At 37.5% G+C, this 21284-nt stretch overlaps 1 protein-coding gene across 2 annotated transcripts in view; it reads left to right on the top strand.

Moving 5' to 3' along the window:
* Positions 1-21284, top strand: part of fgf11a (fibroblast growth factor 11a) — a 71171-nt gene that overhangs the window by 15478 nt on the left and 34409 nt on the right. The window contains exon 2 of one of the 2 annotated variants that reach the window (XM_051898682.1): positions 2907-2927. The exons of the other annotated variant lie outside the window; for it this stretch is intronic. Coding sequence (XP_051754642.1) covers positions 2907-2927 — 21 coding nt within the window. The remainder of the gene's footprint in view (positions 1-2906; positions 2928-21284) is intronic. 2 annotated transcript variants of the gene reach the window in all.

The raw sequence follows: 21284 nt of genomic DNA, 5'->3' as shown, positions 1-21284 counted from the left end.
AAATAGAAAATTCTGTAGCTCAAGCATCATGTGTATTTTCTTTTCTGTCAAAAGAAAATTTATGTGCATATGTCATGTTATAAGTTTGCTTGGTTTACAGGACATTTACAGGATATTTAGACAGGATTTGAAACTGTCTCCCACACGTTAAATGAAAACTGTATCATTTGACTACCACTTTCTCACACATATAATAAAGTAGTCACTTTTAGTTGGTTATTACAGTATATTGACTTAACACAATTATAGATTTCAAGCTCACAGCAAACCTGTTTAGCACCTTCCCATAAGCCCTCATTCCCCTTTAACACACACACAGACGCACTTGATGCATTTAGAGCACGGTGTCCTAAAACAGAAAAGTCATTGTGTTCCAGAGAGGTGTTAGGTTGTTGGGATTTGAGTCTCAGGTTAAATCTCTCTGTGTATCAAATTTACAAGTGTAGACAGAAAGACACGCACACATGCATACAAACACTCACAGCACCTCATGCAAGGAAACTCACATGTCGTACATTCCTCTGGAAGTTCACACCTGCTGGGCCGATTAATCCGGTGTCTCTTGTGTGTGTGAGCGCTTATGTGCATGTGTGTGTACTTCTGCTCACATTTCAATTTTACAAGTCAGGTTTGATAACAGGTGTGTTGGAGAAGGAGAAAGACTTCTTTTGAACTTATGTAACATACACACACTCATAGCTAGCATATGTGTATATTTGCCAGTCATTCAACAGTCCGTGACTTTGCCCAGGTCATCACGCTCTTGTGTCTCTCAGGTTAAAAAATAAATAAACAGACCACCATGACGTTGACTTGCTACCCTGTAAGAAAAAAAGAAAAAAAAAAATCCTTAGAAAAAAGGAGGTACTGGTAGTTTTCTGCCAGGACATTATTTGTTAATTTTACAGATATTTCCTTCAACCTAAAACACAACACAATGCAATGCATAATTCTAAATATGAGTAAAATCAGTGCAGAAAATTTCTTTATATTATAGCAGTACGTTGGGCTCTATTTTTTACAAAGTTTTCTTAGAGTGTAGCTGTAGCTATTGGATTGCTACCACGATAAACTCTCTCAGAGAAATTGCATCTATACATTCATCCATTTTTAAATCAGTCCAACCATCAAAGCATCACTTCCAAATTAACAGCATTCAAAAAAGTTACTGTTGGACTTCAAGTCGTCTGCTGTAACCAATGTTCCCAATGTTAGCAATAAATCTGAATGTCCTTTCTTATGAGGACTATATAGTTTTCTGCAATAAAATGTAGGTGGACTATTAAAGGGTTAGTTCACCCAAAAATGAAATTTCTGTCATTAATTACTCACCCTCATGTCGTTCCAAACCCATAAGACCTTTGTTCATCTTCGGAACAAGTATTCTCGTCGCTTCATAACAATAATGTTGAACCACTGTAGTCACATGGACTATTTTAACGATGTCTTTACAACTTTTCTGGGCATTGAAATTGGTTATGACATTGCTGTCATAACCAATCAGGTCAGAAGCAGGATTTCATCAAAAATATCTTAATTTGGGTTCCGAAGATCTTATGGGTTTGAAATGACATGAGGGTGAGTAATTAATGACAATTCAAATGTCATTTTTGGGTGGACTAAACCTTCAAGTCTATTTATATTTAAATAGTTATATTTAAATATTGTTCGGAACACAAATTAAAATATCTTAATTTGTGTTCCGAAGATGTACGAAGGTTTGGAATGACATAGAGGTGAGGAATTAATGACAGAATTTTCATTTTTGGGTGAATTAACCCTCTAAGTAATACATAAAAAAGTCAACTAGAATAAATGAGACATGAAAGAGTATTACGACTTCACTGTATTTGAGTTCTGTCAAAAGTACACTGGAGTTACAGAGAGCATGGGTTTTCTGTACATCAGCATGGTACGTATGCCTGCTGTGCAGACTGACTCAGACACGTGTGTGTTCATGAGCATGCATGTGTGTGTCTCCTGGGTGATGTACGTGCGTGCAAAGCGGTGAGTGCAGTTGCATGTAGACGCTGGTTGTATGTATGTGGTTTGCATGGTTGCGTACTGTGGAGTCTAAAAGTATGACAACAAATTTAAATTTAAACATAAACAAAAATTAGTTTTTTAGAAAGATTGTGATATAAAATCAACAAGCTATATTTAAACTCCCTTTAAGCTCTCACACGCAAACAGGTTCCCTTCATGCACATAAATCTAACACAGTTGAACATATTCATACTGACAGATAACCCGTAGGGTGTCCAGTCTTTCTGCAGGAAAACATTTATCGATATATTTCCTGAAAAAATGAGGGATGAGTGAAGAATGGCAAAAATATGATCTGCCCATCCATGCACAGAAAGAAATAAAGATGTGTGTATTGATCGCAAGGAAATGAGCAGCTTTTGGCATAACTGTGGATAGTGTGTGGTAAACAAATTTTATCTATCTGTCTATCTGTCTGTTTTAAAGTCAAAATTCCAAATATGTGATTATGAATCATTTTTCACAGTCTCTCTGACCCTTATTAAATGGGCATTTTGCTGTTGTTCTCTTCTATGTACATTTCTCTCATGTGAAATAAGAAAATATGTTTTATACAGCTGCTCTGTCCATCAATAACAGCCTCTTTGCAAAGGCTACATTGCATTGTGTCAAAATCACAAAGGAATCTGCACTGAAATGTGACGCAAAATCTTTCAAGGTTGGACTGATGTGATCAGGGACCTTGTTAAAAATGGCGTCCCCACTTCCAGAAACAGCATGGCATTTGGCAGCTATCTGGAAATGTTTAGTTATATACCAACAAACAACAAAGTTTCTAGTTTGACATTCAATTATTTTATTTCAAAAGACTTTTCATGCTATGACATTTTTAATTATCTTTTTTTTTTTTTTTTTTCTAGGTAGACTTGAAGAATGTCCAGGTACATGCACACACATGATAAGTGAGCTCAGTTTAGCCTTAGAGGCAGGGTAGATGTAGTTTCAGTTCATTAAGGCTAGTCTTAATTAATTCAGAAGCTCCAAATGATGTCTGAAAATTCAATTCAGGGTTGATCTAAACACTAGTGTACCCTTTGGGTAAATCTATAGAAGGCAAAGGGTCAACAAGTACATCTTTCTGTGCCTAAATAGAGGGGCTCAAGCATGAGGAATAAAGGAATAAGTGGCTATTTATATGCATTTAGCATTGTTTTCCCTGGACGTATGTTAGACTCTTACATTCTTCATAGTTTTGTTGTTTAGATGTTTTGTTGGACAGGTCATAACTGCTAATCACTACTGTTTAGTTTCTCTTAAATAAAAATGTTTAATATGAATATATTTCATATTAAAATAAATCAAAATAGAAAACTGGTATTTTAAAACCTGGTATTTTGCATTCCACGGCACTGCTTTTCCATTATTTCCAATGTAAACGCGCTAAACAGACCTTGTTTTTTTTCCCCCTCCCACTCGGGGCCATTCACACACAAACACGTCTTTGTGTCTAAAACATAGACTGTAAAAAAAGATGGACGACGCACCTTCACTCTCTTCCATTGTAGTAACTGAAGGCGCCAGTGTGCCAATATGGCGCTGACATCTTGAGTCTCGAGTCTGTGCATAGTGAACTTGGAGCCCGAGTCTGCGCAGTAGTGAGCGCGAAATGGAGCCGCGATATCAAGGTCCCGCCCACACTCAGAACCACTCATTATGTCGGTGTGAAATAAACAATTATGGAAATGTAGAAATTAAAGTGAAAGCTCCAATCTCCTCGCGAAGATCCAGAAAAATGTCTGTTGGCGCCTCAGTGACTACTTCACTCAGAGAAGCTGTCAGTCACAGCCGTCAATCATGACATCTCACCCCTGTTTTTATAGAATCAAATAACTAACTAAAACCAAACTTATTAAAAAGAACAAACACTTAAACTAAAATCAGCGTGATAAAAACTCCCTAAAATGACAGAAACTGTCTTTGGAAAAAAAAAATGTTTAAAGTGTAAATTGATTGTTTAGTTTGTCTCACGTTCCATTGCATTTCATGGAGAGGGCGGGGTTTATGACCTATACTGCTTCCAGCCACCAGGGGGCAATCGAGGAGCTTTGGCTTCACTTTTCAGGACTCATGTGGCGTGCTTGGTCTAAAAACACGAGACGTAGGCAGTTGAAAAAGTTAGTCTGTGTTGCCACCAAAGCGTAGTTTTCCCAGGGCTAGCACATTTTTCCAGTTGTTTTAATGGCAGTGCTAAGTATTTTAAAACACCAGCAGCATGATGAGGCGCTGAGCGCTCTGTGTTTTTGTATGGTCGAGAGAGGAAGAATGTTTAGCTTTTGGTAAAACCCAGTGCTCATCACTGTCACTTTTTACCCAGCTGTCACAGTGGAGGAGGGGCGGGACAAATACCACACCGACCAACCACCACATCCTGCTTGTACAATGACAACAATGGAACAAAATCATTAAAAACAAGAGCCAGAGCAAATATTTCAAATACTAAAACAGATACCAGTAACACTTCCATGGATATTCATATATAGCTTCTCAACTGAACAAATGCTGCACAGTCAAAACTCTCACAAGCACCCGCGGCAAGTGAACACAAGGCGTTAATGGGCAGATTCCATCACCAGTCGTGGGTGGGGCCTGTTCTATTGTGACGTAACAATGTATAGAAAATGCGAACGACTGATTTTGAGACACTGTTTGTGATTTCTGGGGAATATAAAAAAATGAGTGGATGGATTTGTACCATTATAGGGTGGTTGTGTACACACACTGCCGACACACGTTTATGTTCAAAAATCATGTAAAAGTGAATTTTGCATAATAGGTCACCTATAAATTGTAATGCAGTGGCTATAAGTTAGTATTTCGTCATTGTAATGTATATACAGTAAGAAAGAGAGTATAGTGTGTGTGTGTTTAAAAGGCTGTTATTGGATATTTTCTCTTTAAAACTCTTTTGAATAATTCATCCCCATTTTGATTCACTTTCTGCAAAAAGTTAACACGTTCATTAACTCTTTGTGATTCCTACATCTTCTCCTCTGTCCCTGCCTGTGTTGTTCCCATCCCATCTCAACGTCTCAAGATGTTAGCTGGCAGATAGCAGCTCCATTAACTTGAATCTCTCTCTCTATTTCTCTCCATCCTCTTCCAGAATTCATCTATCCATGCTCACCCGTCATTAATCTGTTTTTCCCCATCTTCATTTCTTGTTTGATGGAGGAGTGAGAATGTGTGCGTGGACCCCTGAGTTCTGTTTGTGCTGACTCAGCACACATTCACTTATAACTCAGACTCCTGTCACAGACTGATTCGCAGAGGTTGGGATTTCGTCTAATTGCATTGTGGGGCCCCCTGCGATGGTTCTGCGGATGAGCAGGGCCACTCTGTGCTTTCAGGGACTCCCTAGTCAGCAGAAAAAGTGATGGGCGGTATGGCAGTAAGGGAAGGGGAGGCGTGGTGCGGTCGGGACCAAAGTGTCTCTGTGGGAAAACAAAGTGTAATTAAAAGACTCTTAATGGATCTGTTAATGATGAAACATCCAGGAGCCCGTCTGTGTATGTGTATGTGTGCATTCAGCATATGCTAACACCACTTCAATTTCATATGCTTTCTGCATGGATGAATATGCAAGAGTACATTCTCTAACAGTACTACAGCTTCCTTAACTTTTGCCTTATATGCTAACAGTTAAAATCTAATTAACGCATTGCACGCCTCACTATTCTGGAATGTGATTTGTGAGGCTTCATGGGAGTTTAAAATCTTGAGTCACCCTTTTTCACATCTGTTTGGTTTTATCTCACAGTTTTTCTTGCAGAAGTTATGGAGTGTTGTGGTAAGCAATATTGTTTCGGAGATTTATGTCATTTTTCAGTGCCATCAAATTCAGACTGAAGAATTATGGGTAACACTTTAGAATACTGTCCCGTCATTAGTGAATAAGTATACAGGAACAAATGAGTAACGCACTATTAACATTCTAGTAACTACTATTAACTAACAAGAAACTCGAATTAGTAAGTAATAGCGCTCAGTACCATTTTTATTTCGAAAATATTATATAGTTTTATAGGAGGAGGTTTCATAGACTTGGCAAATTACTTTTTCAGAAGTTTGTAGGTACAGACATCCTTTGTGGGCGTTCTAGGCAGTTTTTCTGAGGATTTTATATTGTTCATATCGATATTGGAATTTTGCATGCATCCCAGAAGACTACTAAGAACTACTTCTATGTATTCAGCCCATGTTGGGCACTTATTGAACTTTTGTGACAGATAGATAGAACGGCTGAATAGCTTACAGTTTGGCAGCTTTGAATGGGAACCCTAACAGAGCCTCCCCTTGTCCTCTCATTCACCAGTAGCTCTTTCCAAGGTCACTGGCTGTATGGTAAACACAGCGTCTGAAATATAAATGACTTTTTTACTGCAGGTCACCCTGCCATTGTTCTTAATACGTTCTTAAGCTTTGATTTGCCATATAAATGTTAAATGGCAGTCAAGGGAGGAAGCAGAAGATGTGAGTGTGCTTATGGAGGGGTTAGCATAGCGTGTCGCTGCCCTGTGGAGGGCAACGATTTTGCCGTTGGCAATCGAGTGGAAAAAATGAAAGAATGAAGCTTTGGATCAAATAAATGATGAAGGATTAAATACTTAAATAAGTATATTTGTTTAATTGAGGCGAAAAAAAAAATTAACTTCAGTTAGGTTTGCTTTTATTACACATTTGGCAAATAGTTTTCATTATAAGGAACAGTAAGACAGCAGATGCACAAAGGAAGAACGAAAATTCAAGGCAACTAAGTAGATTAGTCCCTATATCTGTGAAAAGTGTAATAATAAACAAACAAGATATTACATTGTAGAAAGTAGCCTGTATGAAGCTTTACTTGTAAATATAAAAATACATTTCTAGCTTTGACTGATTTTAAATTGTAATTTAGGCCACCCCTGAAATGGATAATTGCATTGACATTACCTGAGCAGTTTAAATACACTAGAAAACCACAATCACTCAAGGAGATGCATTTATTGTATAGTCGGTGCAAATTTAAAGGGTTAGTTCACCCAAAAATGAAATTTCTGTCATTAATTACTCGCCCTCATGTAGTTCCATCCGTAAGACCTTTGTTCATCTTCGGAACATAAGATATTTTTGATGAATTCTGAGAGTTTTTTATCCTCCATAGAAAGCAACGTAATAACCACATTCAAGGTCCAGAAAAATAGTTAAGACACCGTTAAAATAGTCAATGTGACTATTTTAATGATATCTTTACTACTTTTCTGGACCTGGATATCTTAATTTGTGTTCCGAAGATGAACGAAGGTCTTATGGGTGTGGAACGACATGAGGGCGAGTACTTAATGACAGAAATTTCATTTTTGGGTGAACTAACCCTTTATCTTGATGCTGTTAAACTGAATGTATGAAGCAAACTGTTTGCTGAAGTAACCACAACATTAATGACAACACTGAAATAAGAGCACACGGTTTATCAATCAGATGTAGTTTATCAATCAAGATGTGGCGCAGCGTGTAGCTTCTCGTCCAGTGTGCGTCGACTTCTAGTGTATGCATAAGTAACTGCATCTGTGTGTGGGTGATTCTGCAACTGCATTAGATTTTAGTTACTTGGTCTGCGGGCCGTAAGGAATGATCAGGCCATACGTTGTGCACCCTTGATGTTGTACTGCATATCAGAAAAACGTTTCTTTAGACATTTACAGTGATTCTAATAATGGGTCTAAATACCTTCTGAGGCGATTCTGGGATTTTTTATAAAGGGTTCTTAAGAGGGATTTCGGCAGCTGAGATGAACGATGAGACGGTCTATTTATTCCTATGATACCAGCTAAGAAATACTTTACCAACTAAAGCTAAGTAAAAGTCTTTTTTTTTTTTTGCTCTAAATGAGCTTATAACAAGGACACGCTGTTTCAGTATCATTGAAAATCTTTCTCCCTCTATTTTTTCTTTCAGTGGAAAGCACTTTTTACCCACACTAACTAAATCCTCTGGGATGAAGTCAGGCAATTAGTTGTGTTTTGTCCAGAATTCCAAGACTGTAATTATTTCATTGATAACCCTCATTATCATTACATACAGTCAGGAGCCAGCCTTTAAGAAGCTGCCAGGCATTTTCTAAGGGGGTTTCCAGATCCCCTCAAGGATACACTTAAGGAAAGCCCTTCCCCTGTGTATCCTGAAGAGATTTGTCAGTGGAATACCTGGCAACCCAGATTCCGCATTTACTGCAGTGAATCAATGCAAACGTGGCAGCAATGAATGAATCACCTCTGAGGAGAGTGTGAATGAGAGCGAGGGAGATAGAGGTGTGGTGGTCACAGGGGGAAGCCTCTGTGTGTGAAGCCTCTGTGTGTGTGTGTGTGTGTGTGTGTGTGTGTGTGTGTGTGTGTCTGCAGTCTCTGCAGGGTGTGTTCTCATCATGTCTAAATGAGTACAAGAAGTGTACATAAATTCAATGCTGACGCATCACAATTAATCACGTCTTCATGTGATGTGATAACAGATTCATTATGAGTGATTCAATTAAGCAATGATGCCCTTACACTCGCACATATCACACACATACAGTATATATGTCATCTATAGCATTGCAGCTTGTCCTAAAGATCAATAGCATTCAGTGATAGATTTGTTTGTGCACATTGTCAGTTTTTGTTGATTTTTACTTCTATTGCATTAGCATGTTCATGTAGCTCTCTTCTTTATAAGCTATAATTGCTAATTTAGTGTACATTTTTGTATGAAATTATGTAGTATATCAGTGACTTGAATAAGGAACAAATTAGATTAATTAAGGAGTACTGAGATTAAGCTGAGTGTGTTTGGTGGAAAAGGTATGACTACAGACTGACCTACAGTGAGAAAGGAAGAGGTCAAGATGAGGAGATAACCTGAGGGAAAAGAGGACAAGGAGAGAGAAAGGGAAGGAGACAGTAGTACATAAAGAAATTGGTCAAGGAACAGGTTTTCATCTCTTAACCTTTAAACAATGGGTATTAATACTTTTATTCACTAAAGATGAATTAAATTGATCAAAAGTGAGAGTAAAAACTTTTAAATGACACTTTAAAATATACTAATAGAAAAGTTATTTTTTTATAAATTGTAAATAATATTTCACAATTAATTTTGCTTCTTGATAAAATAAATGATATTTTATTTAAATGTGAAGCAAAAGTAAAAATGCTATTTTTATTTTCCCATCACTGTCATAGTATGTACTAGAGTTATCAAAAGTACTGACTTCAGTACCTAGTCGGTACTGAAATTTAAAAATGTGATGCTTTGAGCGCTGTTGAACGGATTCGTAAACACCTCTGATTGGCCATTGTGTTCACGGCTCATCGGATATGTCTGTGATTGGCTTCAATGATCAATGCTGTAAAAATGTTGTAAATAGTCATCAATGAAGCTCTTCACCGAGCGCTTACACAGATACACACGGGAGCGTTTGAAAGCAGGCGTCTATCGCGGACCAGTCCACTGATAGACGGCTGCTTTCAAACGCTCCTGCTTTCAAAACGCTTTCAAATTCAAACACTGTGTGCTTTCAAAAGCTGCCGTGCGTTGATCATTGTAGCCAATCACAGACATATATGTTGAGCGCGTGAACACAATGGCCAATCAGATGTGTTTACCGCTCAACAGAGCTCAAAGCTGTTCTTGAGATTTGTGAATAATGATTTAGGCCCTGTTTACACTAGTGCGTTTTCATTTTAACATGGCATTTAAAAATGAAAACAATCCTCGTCCATACTGAAGTTTCCACTGCATTTCAGAAACTGCTTTCACACTACATGACCGAAAACGCATGTCACATGACCATTCTTGCACACTGGGCATGTGCATAGTCTAATAATATCTTACCTCTTGCACATGTAGGCAGCTGCAGTATTATAAAATGCAGAGTTTAACTGCACAGTGGCTGCTAAAAGTGACAACAAAGTCAGAAAAGCTTTCAGTTCCGTCTCCATGTTATTGTTTACACGGTCGTCGAGGCTGGTCTGTTACAGAGCCATTGAGAGAGACGGCACTGGTCTGTCATGTTCCGGTAGTGTAATGTGGGCAGCTACGCCTTTGTTTTCAAAAGTCTCAATTTTCGTCCGATTACACTGAAACGCAATCACAGAGTTTTCAAATTAAAACAGGGTTTGCAGCGTTTCCAAAAGTCTCTGTTTTCGAGGGTCGGAAACTCTGGAGAAGTATAGACGCTAGGTCTATAAGTTATGCGTTTTAAAAAAGAAAACATACTAGTGTAAACAGGACCTTAGTCCAAGTGATTAGGTTCTTTTGCAGTGATGGTTGTCCACTTCAGGTTAAGTAGTGGGATGGGGGTCAGAACATGTTGTGTCTTCTGTCGCCGTAGTGATGCCAGCAGCTTGGGTTGATGCCGTTGCATTCTGACATCTCCGGCTGCCTGCCCAGCATGTCGTGAGAGAGTCCTAATTTAGAACGTCAGAATTAATACATACACACAATCATTAGAGCGGAACATTGTGCACATCTAAACTCTAAAAGATAAGACACATATGCACATAAGCAGTGTTGGGGGTGACGCATATGTAACGTGAGTTACTTAATCAGATACTTTTTTTAAGTAACTTGTAAAGTAACTTTACATACATTACATTTATATCCAAGTTACTTTTTCAAATAAATAAGAAGTTACTTTGTTTTCCCATTTATTGACTGACAGCTCTCCATGTTCATGGCATTGTGTGCGCTGGGTGTAAAGATGATGGTTATTGTGGTTCTAGACTGAATCTGTTTTGTGCAAGTGAGATGAGTAAATACATGCTCACATTTAGTGTTCCTCAAACAGTGAAATTCAAACTCAGTCAGAATATTACGCAAACCTGCAATAATTAAATATGTTAAATAGCACAAATATATTTTATGCATTTAATCTCACTTTATTAACCAATGTCTTTGCTGCTGACCTTCGATGATCAAATTCATCCATACTGCAAAAATAACTTGAGATAAACATCACATTTGTGTTTTTTTTTTTTTTTTTTTTTTTCCTGAAGTAAGAGTGTTGAACTTTCTTCTCTTGCATCCTATTCTTCTGCAATCCAGAATGGCAGCACAGCTGAAAAGTTTGTCTGAGCTGCGCCCTCTAATGTACCAGCGTGAAATTATTCATTTCACTTCTGGTGTGAAAGGGCCTTTATTTGACAAAAATAGAACTTTTTTTTGTGTTATTAAAGCACATGCAAGCAAGCAAGCCCATTCCAGGTGAGAAAAAGTAACGCAAAAGTAACGTAATGCATTACTTTCCATAAAAAGTAACTAAGTTACTTTTTTAGGGGGCAACACAATGTTGTAACACATTACTTTGAATAATACCTCAAAGTGCTCTCTTTTACCACACCAAAATTAAAATTGTTGTAGAAACAATGTTCTTTTTATCAGAAATTTCTAGTAAATTTCAGAGTTAATTACAAAGAAAGGCATGTACCTAGAAACTGCATAGCAAAACCATAACAACCACTCAGAACTCACAAGGCGGTCCATTTTGCACAGGCAGCACCACACACATTCAGAAAATGTCAAATCAGGTCTTAAAACTGTGATTTTGTAAATGTTTATCCCTGGATTAGAGTCAAAACATGTTAGTCAACCTGAAATAGTATTGCTGTATGTGAATGAAGGACTGAGTAAATGAAAGTGAAGGGAGGAACAAATACGCAGCCCAGCTGTTTTCTTGCTTTTATGACTTCTGACATCACCGCGAGCGAGACGGAGCGGGAGTGGCAGAGATGAAGAAGAACACCTGATTAGCATTGTGTTCATGTCCCACTGCCGTGACTCTGACTGGCTGGGAGAGAGCAAAAGAACATGGGCGAGAAGGGAGGAGAAGGACAGAGGGAGAGAAAGAGCCAGCTCAGCACTTTCCAGAGGCCAGGGTGCAGGAAAGAAGAGAGGCTGGTGGACCTGAAAAGAGAAAGAAAGCAGACATAGGGACACACACATATCTCACAGGCTAATTGCTTCTCTCTCTTTTCATCTGTCTCTACTTGCCGACACTTTGGGTGAGGTTAAAACAGCAGGATGGCAGTGTCAGGAACAACTGTTGTTCTATAGGTAAACTCTGTCTTAGTCTCTGTGTCTGTGTCTCGGAGGTTAACTATAGAACAATACTTGACAACAGAATAGAGCAAGGGTTCTCGCAGCACATCATGCACCTACAGTATTTTTTGAAGGATGAAATAGGTATATGTGTGTGTGTGTGTGTATATATATATATATATATATATATATATATAATATATATATATATATATATATAATATATATATATATATATATAAAACGGTTAGTTCCTGTCCTTGATTCTGATTAGTCAGTAGCTGTGTTTTATTCACGATAAAACACGGCTATGACCGCTTCACCCAACAAGTTTATTACCTGCATTCAGATTTAGCATTTTCCTTCATGTCAGTCCTAAATGTCAGATGTATTATCTTGTCCTTTTAACATTTAAGGTGTTTTCCCGTGACTGACAGCGCTAGTCAAAGCATTTGTCAGTTGCATCTTGCTCCGTGTTCACAACAATTCAGTCTTTTCAATGTAAAAGTCTTCGCTACTGACTGACACACTCATAAAGACAGTCTTTGCCACCATCTAATGGCGTAATAATGTAACTTCTGTTGCTGTTCACGGCCAGGGACTATTTTATCCGGCGGAAGGAAGGCTTTTAGTGAAAGTTTACTTCATGAAAGTTGCATTGATACATATTTTTGGCTTTAATATTTGTATTATGTGGTAACAGTTTTATAAAAGCAATAAGGTACTCGAGGCTAGTGCTGTATCATGAATAAGTCACAGCTGAAGGGGTTGCAGGCACTCCACAAACTTATTCACGATACAGCACAGCCTCTCATACCTTATATATATATATGATAAGTTATCAGCTATATTAGTATATATTATTATTATAATATATTATATAATATTGACCATAAACCACTGATCAAAGGTTAAGGGTCAGTTTTTTTTCTTAAAGAAATTAATATTTTTATTCTGCAAGGATACATAAAATTTGTTGAAAGTAGAATTTATAATGTCATTTACATTTATAAAAGACTTTTATAATGTTACAAAAGATTTTGATTTCAAATAAATGCTGTTCTTTTGAACTTCTATTCATCAAAAAGTCCTGAAAAAAATGTATCACAGTTGCCACAAAAATATGAAGCAGCTCAACTGTTTTCAACATTGATAATAATCAGAAATGTTTCTTGAGCACCAAATCAGCATATTAGAATGATATCCGAAGGATCATGTGACAGTAATGATGCAGAAAATTCAGCTTTGACATCACAGGAATAAATTACGTTTTAAAATGTAATACTTAAAATAAAATACTGTTTTTACCATATTTTTTAATCAAATAAATGCATCCTTGGTGTGCATAGAAGACTAAAATCTTAATGACCTTAAACTTTTGAATGGTATTTTTACCAACAATAATTGTGCAAATGAATTATTAAAGATTTATATAATTTTATTTGGAAGTTGCATTCAAACTAGAAAAACTGAGGGGGTTTGAAAGGACTGCATGCGTTTGCAAACACATGCACAATTATCTAACATTAGAGGAAAAAGTGGAAAGTGATGGGCACACACACATACACATATCAGACTGTCTCAGATGTGAGATGTGTGTGTATGCAGCAGTAATGGTCATTAACTAATGCATGGTGGGAGTGTGTAAGGCAAAGAGAGCTTTGGGTCAGGAGGCACTGACGCAAATACTCACACCAGACCAGCCCTCTATCATCACATCATCTGTCTCTGTCACGCTGCGTGCCAGCATGACCACACACACATACTCAGAGAGACACTTGCAGTTACACAAGCAGTGGGGTTCTGGTGTGTAAACCTTCTGCAGCATTTAAAGTAATTTATAAAGCGCAAATATTGCAAGGACAGATGGAGATATCTGGGTTGCTGTGTCCTGAGGTGAATGTTCAGTGATCCCTTTTCCTCGGGATGAATTGAAAGAGAGACTGAAAAGATGCCTGGATTAGTTTTGTTAAGATCCCTTCGCACTAACAGTAATTTTAACACTGGAGGTCACCAAGTTGGTCACTAGTTTGTTTTTCTGGAGTTGGATGGATGCCCAAAGTGATTGGGCTGTGTAATGGAAATGTTGAGAATTTGATGGCAAAGAATGTGAGGATAAGGAATTAGGAATCAGTTTTCTTGCTGCTAAAAATGCATTGGAGGCGCTTATATATAAATACAGTGGTGCATAATGCATGAATGTAACAGAGTGTCAAAAATCTGACACGGTTTTCCACACATATTTTTGTTACTCTATATCACTCTATGTAGGCAGCGCAGTTTCTTTCTTTCTTTCTTTCTTTCTTTCTTTAAGGGACACCTTATCCTCTCATATCTTATCTTTATTCTCACTTTGTTTTCTGGTGGCAGCTGCTTTTCTTCTCCATCTCTCTCCCCTCACTGCATTCTCTCATCCCATTGGCAGGCCTCAGAAATGTCCCGGCTTATTTAGACACAAATCATTAAGCTTTACAAAAGAAAAAAAGGGCCCATTAGTCTGACTTTAATTAATCCTAAACTGCACCTTCCTGTCTGTTGTGACCTCTGTGAGTGTATGAGGGTGTTTTTTTCTTGACATTCACATCCATTGATAGACAGACAGATAAATGGAACGATAAAACAATAGAACGATAGAGCAATAGAATGATCTAATGATGGATGGATAGAACGTTGGACGGACGAATGGCTAGATAGACAGAACGATGGATGGATGGATGGATGAATGAGCAGATGGATGATAGATAGATAGATAGATAGATACATAGATAGATAGGTGGATGGATGGATGGATGGATGGATGGACGGAACGGTGGGCAGATGGACGGACGGACGGACAGACAGATAGTTAGATGGATGGATGGATGAATGGATAAATGGACGGATGGATAGATAGATGAACAGACGGATGGATAGATGGATGAAATGATGGATGGATGGATAGATGGACTGATGGATGAAATGGTGGATAGATGAATAGATGGATGGATGATATGGACGGATGAAATGATGGATGGATAGATGGATGAAATGATGGATGGATGGATAGATGGATGAAATAATGGATAGATGGATGAAATGATGGATGGATGGATAGATGGATGAAATGATGGATAGATGGATGATAGATAGATAGATAGATAGATAGATAGATAGATAGATAGATGAACAGACGGATGGATAGATGGATGAAATGATGGATGGATGGATAGATGGATTGATGGATGAAATGGTGGATAGATGAATAGATGGATGATATGGACGGATGGATAGATGATGAAATGATGGATGGATGGATAGATGGATGAAATGATGGATAGATGCATAGATGGATGAAATGGTGGATAGATGGATGGATGATATGGACGGATGGATAGATGGATGAAATGATAGATAGATGGATAGATAGATGGATGGATGATATGGACGGATAGATAGATAGATAGATAGATAGGCGGATGGATAGATAGATGGATGAAATGATGGATGGATAGATGGATGAAATGATGGATAGATGGATAGATGGATGAAATGGTGGATAGATGGATGGATGATATGGATGGATGGATAGATGGATGAAATGATAGATAGATGTATGGATGATATGGATGAATGGATAGATGGATGAAATGATAGATAGATGGATAGAAGGATAGATAGATGGATAGATAGATGGATGGATGATATGGACGGATAGATAGATAGATAGATAGATAGATAGATAAACAGGCGGCTAGATAGATAGATGGATGAAATGATGGATGGATAGATGGATGAAATGATGGATGGATGGATAGATGGATGAAATGATGGATAGATAGATAGATAGATGGATGAACGGACAGATCAATAGATGGATAGATGGATGGTTGATATGGACAGATGGATGGATAGATGGATGAATGGACAGATGGATAGATAGATGAAATGATGGATGAATGGATAGATGGATGAAATGATGGATGGATGGATGGATAGATGGATGAAATGATGGATGGATGGATGGATGGATGGATGGATGAAATGATGGATAGATAGATAGATAGATAGATAGATAGATAGATAGATATGGACGGATGGATAGATGGATGAAATGATGGATAGATGGATAGATAGATAGATGGATTGATGGATGAAATGATGGATGAAAAGATGGATGAAATGATGGATGGATATGGATGAATGGACAGACAGATATATAGATAGATAGACTGACAGATAGATCGAACAAACTGAAGTTGTTTGGTAAGAAAATTGAGAGACGTTCCCAAGGCAAGTGATTGATTTTCCAGCTAAATATTGTCATTACAGCCTTGGCTAGCACTGCCCCCCTTCATTACTCATGGTCACATTAGGCCGCAGGGAACATCCACTGTAATTTTATGCACTTTAACCTAATCTGTCCCCTGAATATGAAGCGTGCACTTGTATACACTTCCACTTCTGTTAGCTCAGCACTGGTAATATTGTGCTTGACAAGTATGTTTTTGTAGTTTTATGCAAAACAAGAAGTAGTCTGCAGGGTTTTAATGTGAAGAGCCAGTTGAGAGGAATCAGAATTATGTTTATAAGATGATCTGATTTATGTGCTTTTAGTTTTGTTTAGTGGACTGAATTTGAACTGCATCTGTAAATGACTTTGGACCATTTCACAGTATAGAATTATTCACCCATTAGTAGCTCAGCATTTGCATATTACGGTTTACAAAGTTCTTTTTCTACCAGCATGGAAATTTGCAGTAACACTACCATTTAAAAATTAGAACAGAAATAAAATTTGTCACAAAAAATCTTTACATATATTGTAAGTGGACTTAAGGAAAAAAATAATATTATATGACCCATTTAATGTGCTCACATGCTACATAATAAATGCAGCCTCGAGTTTTATTTGTATCTCTCTTCCCTCTCCCTTTCTTTCTCAGAATGAGATATGGCAGTGGAGGAGCCAGACTTTTGTTATAGAATCTGTTGTGCCTGAAAGCTTTATCGATGCTTTGCGTGAAGTATGAGAGTCTTCCTCTTTTATTTAGCGTGTGAATGTCTTTCTATAAAAATAACCGTGCCATAACTTCTGCCCGCTCTCTTGTTCTCCCTTCGTAACACTCGTTCACTTTTCTCTCCCCCTCGGGAAGGCGACGACTCCATCTCCAGCTGATTGGTTGATGTATGGTGTTATTCAGAGAGATGCAAAACCACATAACTCACCCTGACGGGGCTTATAGGAGCGATAGGCAAAGTGAGGCATAGAGAACAAAAGGAGATCTCTAACCAGGTGATGTCCCCGGTCTGTGTAACTTTTGTTGAAGACTGGGCTCTTGGCAGACTGGCATCCCTGAGCGCAGGCACTCAAACGCACATCAATATCACCCATCAGGAGTGCCCTTCACACCCTCTGTCCCTGAAGATGGGTTTTATGGTTATGCAGTGCAGACGGAAGACAGAGAGGGCTTGTGTATCACTGCTGCTCTGTGTGTGGCTTTCAAAGCGTGTCACGGCAGCGCTACTAAAGAGGCTGACAAAGACGGATCTGCAGAGAATTTCCTACACACCCCGAATCAACTGAGTCAAAGGAGATGAAGGAAATGTGGCTTATCGCGGAGGAATATGCGGGTTTAATCTGTGAATATCGTTATTTGCTGCCTCTTTGCTTTGTGTGGAGCCTTTAATGCAAAAGCGCACACATATTTCGCTCTCTGCTTCTGTGAGCGGTGATTTGTCTGTTGGCAGCCAGACACTGTGCCATGTAGCTGAATGTTAAAACTGTAGTTTGGCCCCTCAGGGCCTCACCTTCAGAACTGATCAATGGACACTAGCAAATAGAGGCCTGCAGAGAGAAAGACTGAGAGAGACAGATCAAACTATTTCTGCAGTGTTTTACATAGGGAGTGCTGAGAGGAAATGGGAGTCACGCAAAGTGAACGTGTGTGAAAAAAGAGTGACAAAGAAAAAGAGATTGAGAAGAAAATTATTAAAACCACTGTACCAATAATGTTCAAAAGTTTGGGATCGGTAAGATTTTTTAAATGTTTTTTTTTTTTAAAGAAGTCTCTTATGCTTACCAAGGCTGCATTTATTTAATCACAACAGTAAAACAGTAATAATAAAATATTTAAAATAAAATATATATATATTGAAAGTAAATTGTTTGATATTTGTTAAAGTTTTATTTATTCCTGTGATTCTTCAGAAATCATTCGGTAACACTTTATTTTGATGGTCCACTTTAGACATTCTACTATAAGTAACTTTGCAATTACATTTCAACGAACTGTGCTTAATATTTGCTAGCACTTTATTTTGATGCTCCCCCAACAGACATTCTACTGATTATAAGTAACTTTGCAACTACGTGTCAACTTATTCTACTAACCCAAACCCTAACACATAATCCTAGCCTACATGTAACAGTCTACCAACAGTCTACTACAGTCTAATAAGACTCTAATGAGAGTTAGTTGACATGTAGTTGCAATCAGTGTTGGGTGTAATCTAATTGTAATCTAAGTAATCTAATTACTGTAATATAATTACTTTTCCCTTAAAAAAGTAAAGGGATTACTATTAATTTTCTGTTATTTAAGTACAGTTATTTCTGATGTAATTGACCCTTCGCCGGGAGTTTGATTGACAAGCGATCTAACCAATCATAACGCCGAATCCACCATCTTGAACTTGGACTGTAGCATGGAGACTGCGCAGTTATGCTTATTCTCAGTGTTTCTCTTTGGTTCGATGAAAAAACTGACTAATTGACCAAAATATTCTTCTTCAAAACCATTTATTTATTGCAATATTTTTGAAGTTGTTTACAACCAAGTCAACAAAATACGACGAATACACAGTGAGTAAAACCCAACACACAACAGTAAATCTATTAGCCTAATTACAGTTCACACATATGCTTATCACAATGTTAGTTGTAGTTGGTGGGGGTGACTTACTATCCAACAAGCTATGTTAAACAAGCAACCAAACAAGCTAGGATAGAGCTAGATAGAATAACCGCTAACATAGCGATTATACTATACATTATACATCAGTTATCATCTTTTCTTTTTTTTTGTCATGACTAATTACTCAGCATCATTTGTATTAAAGAGAAAATAATCCATCCATCCATCACTTCGTCCGATGTTTATAGTAAATAAAATAGCCTTGACAGCCTACTTACTGGAGTAAGTGTGTATCTATCAACTACTGTCTGAAGAACTTGAACAAGATCTCTGCCGGGCTTGTGTGTGTAGGTGACGTGCGCGGTGGACCAAACCACTGTGAGGCAAGGGAGGGGGGACTCAAAATGTTTCTAAACTTAAAACGCCTGTTTGCATTTGCATTGTCAATCACTGTCCAGCTGTTCCTGTTTAGTTCCTTCATTTACTATGTGTGTGTATATATAGTCCCTGTTCTGTTCATTCCTTTGTCGGTTATTGTCTCAGATTATGTGTTGTGCTACTCCCTTGTTTTCCAGCAAAGACTATTTGAAGTGTTTCTAGTATGTATTCCTTATTCCTTGACAACACGTGACATTTGGTCAGTTCAAGAATAATTTATGCAATCAAAAGTGCAGTTCCCTTTCAGTCGGTCACGTCGGAACTGAACCGGTTCAGTTCCGACGTGACGTCTCTCTGTTCCCTCCTTCGGGGAATGAGGGTTACATATTATGTAACCAAGACCTTTCATGTCTGTCCTTGTATTGTTCAACTGGTCAAGGTTGATATGGTATTTAGAAAGTTATTAATAGTAAGTAATCCAGAGAGAGTACTTAGTACAGTAATTACACTGTTAAAGATGTAATTATTAGCTAGTACTTAATTACTTTTTTAGAGTAACTTACCCAACATTGGTTGCAATGTTACTTATAGAATGTCTAAAGTGGACCATCAAAATAAAGGGTTAACAATTATTAAAATAATATAATATAATATAATGATGATTTGGTGCTGAAGAAACATCTTGTATACACGCACACTATAAATACTCTGTGTATATGTTGTTTTTTCTTTTTCTGTCTTTAACCTTCACAAGGTTTCTCTAGGCTCTAAGCTCTGCATAACTGCTGCAACAATAGACACTTTACCTGTCATCTGTGCTTTTAATGGGATTGCTTAATATTTAATGAGTAGTCTGTGTTTATACTTAAAATCCACCTCAAAAACCCTGTGGGTTGTTTTTGTAGAAAGTTGTAGAGAACACATTAAACTTCCACACACATTTAATATGACTTTACTTTGCTTTAACTTTATTCACTTCACATTTACAGACAACAGTTCTGTGTGAATATGCCAGTTTAGTTACTATTAGTAATTCAGAAACTGTAGTTCCTAGATGGGTATTACAAAGAAAACACACAGAATAATAATAATATTAATAATCATCATTTATTTGATTTTTTTTTTTTCTGAGTTATTTATTTTATGCTAAATTATATCATGGTTATGAAAACATTTCATTTGCATTTACGTTTAGTTTCTCACACAGTTTTGTGACTGTGAACTTAATGGTTTTATTATATGCTTTAGCACAGTGACATGTCTCATAATATTGCCTTAACCTTCCTGTTCCATTACCAGTGTCCCACTTGTGCTGTTTTATACAGATCTTTAACAGACCGCTATGCACTTCCCTTACCAGCTGTTATAGTTCATTTAAACATTTATCACCTCCCTTCTCCTTCAAAAACCCATAAAGCCAGAAAACTTTTTCTACTTGGTCTAATTTTTAGCAACCTCTCTATAGACCTTATGCACCAGAGAAACAAGCGGTAGCTCTGTATATTTCTATGGCATCACTGTCGATGAGTAATTAGCTGGTGAAGTAGATGTACTTATTGTAGAGTTAATGAAAGTTATCATGAGCATTGTAATGTTTGCACAGATGTCATAATAAATGTCAGTAAACCAGGAAGATTTTAAAACGAGTGGTTCATTCACAAATCCGTAAGATCTTACCTTCATGCTGTGGAAATATAAACCAGGCAACAGAACGCTAAAAAGGGTGGGGCTACATAAGGTCCATAGCAGTGCAGGACATTTTTTTTAAGCAGAGAACTCATAATATCCCTTTAAAAATTTCCATGGCAGTACTATGGTACTTTGATAAAGTATTAAAACATACTACTGATTAATGTTACACAGTCCAGTTTTATTTCATACTTCAACAATTCTTTAGCCTTACTTTCTTGTGTT

Source organism: Ctenopharyngodon idella, chromosome 7, assembly GCF_019924925.1.
Source record: "Ctenopharyngodon idella isolate HZGC_01 chromosome 7, HZGC01, whole genome shotgun sequence".
Classification (NCBI taxonomy): Eukaryota; Metazoa; Chordata; class Actinopteri; order Cypriniformes; family Xenocyprididae; genus Ctenopharyngodon; species Ctenopharyngodon idella.
The sequence above is the reverse complement of the archived record's forward strand: the minus strand, read 5'-3'. Positions and strand labels throughout refer to the sequence as shown.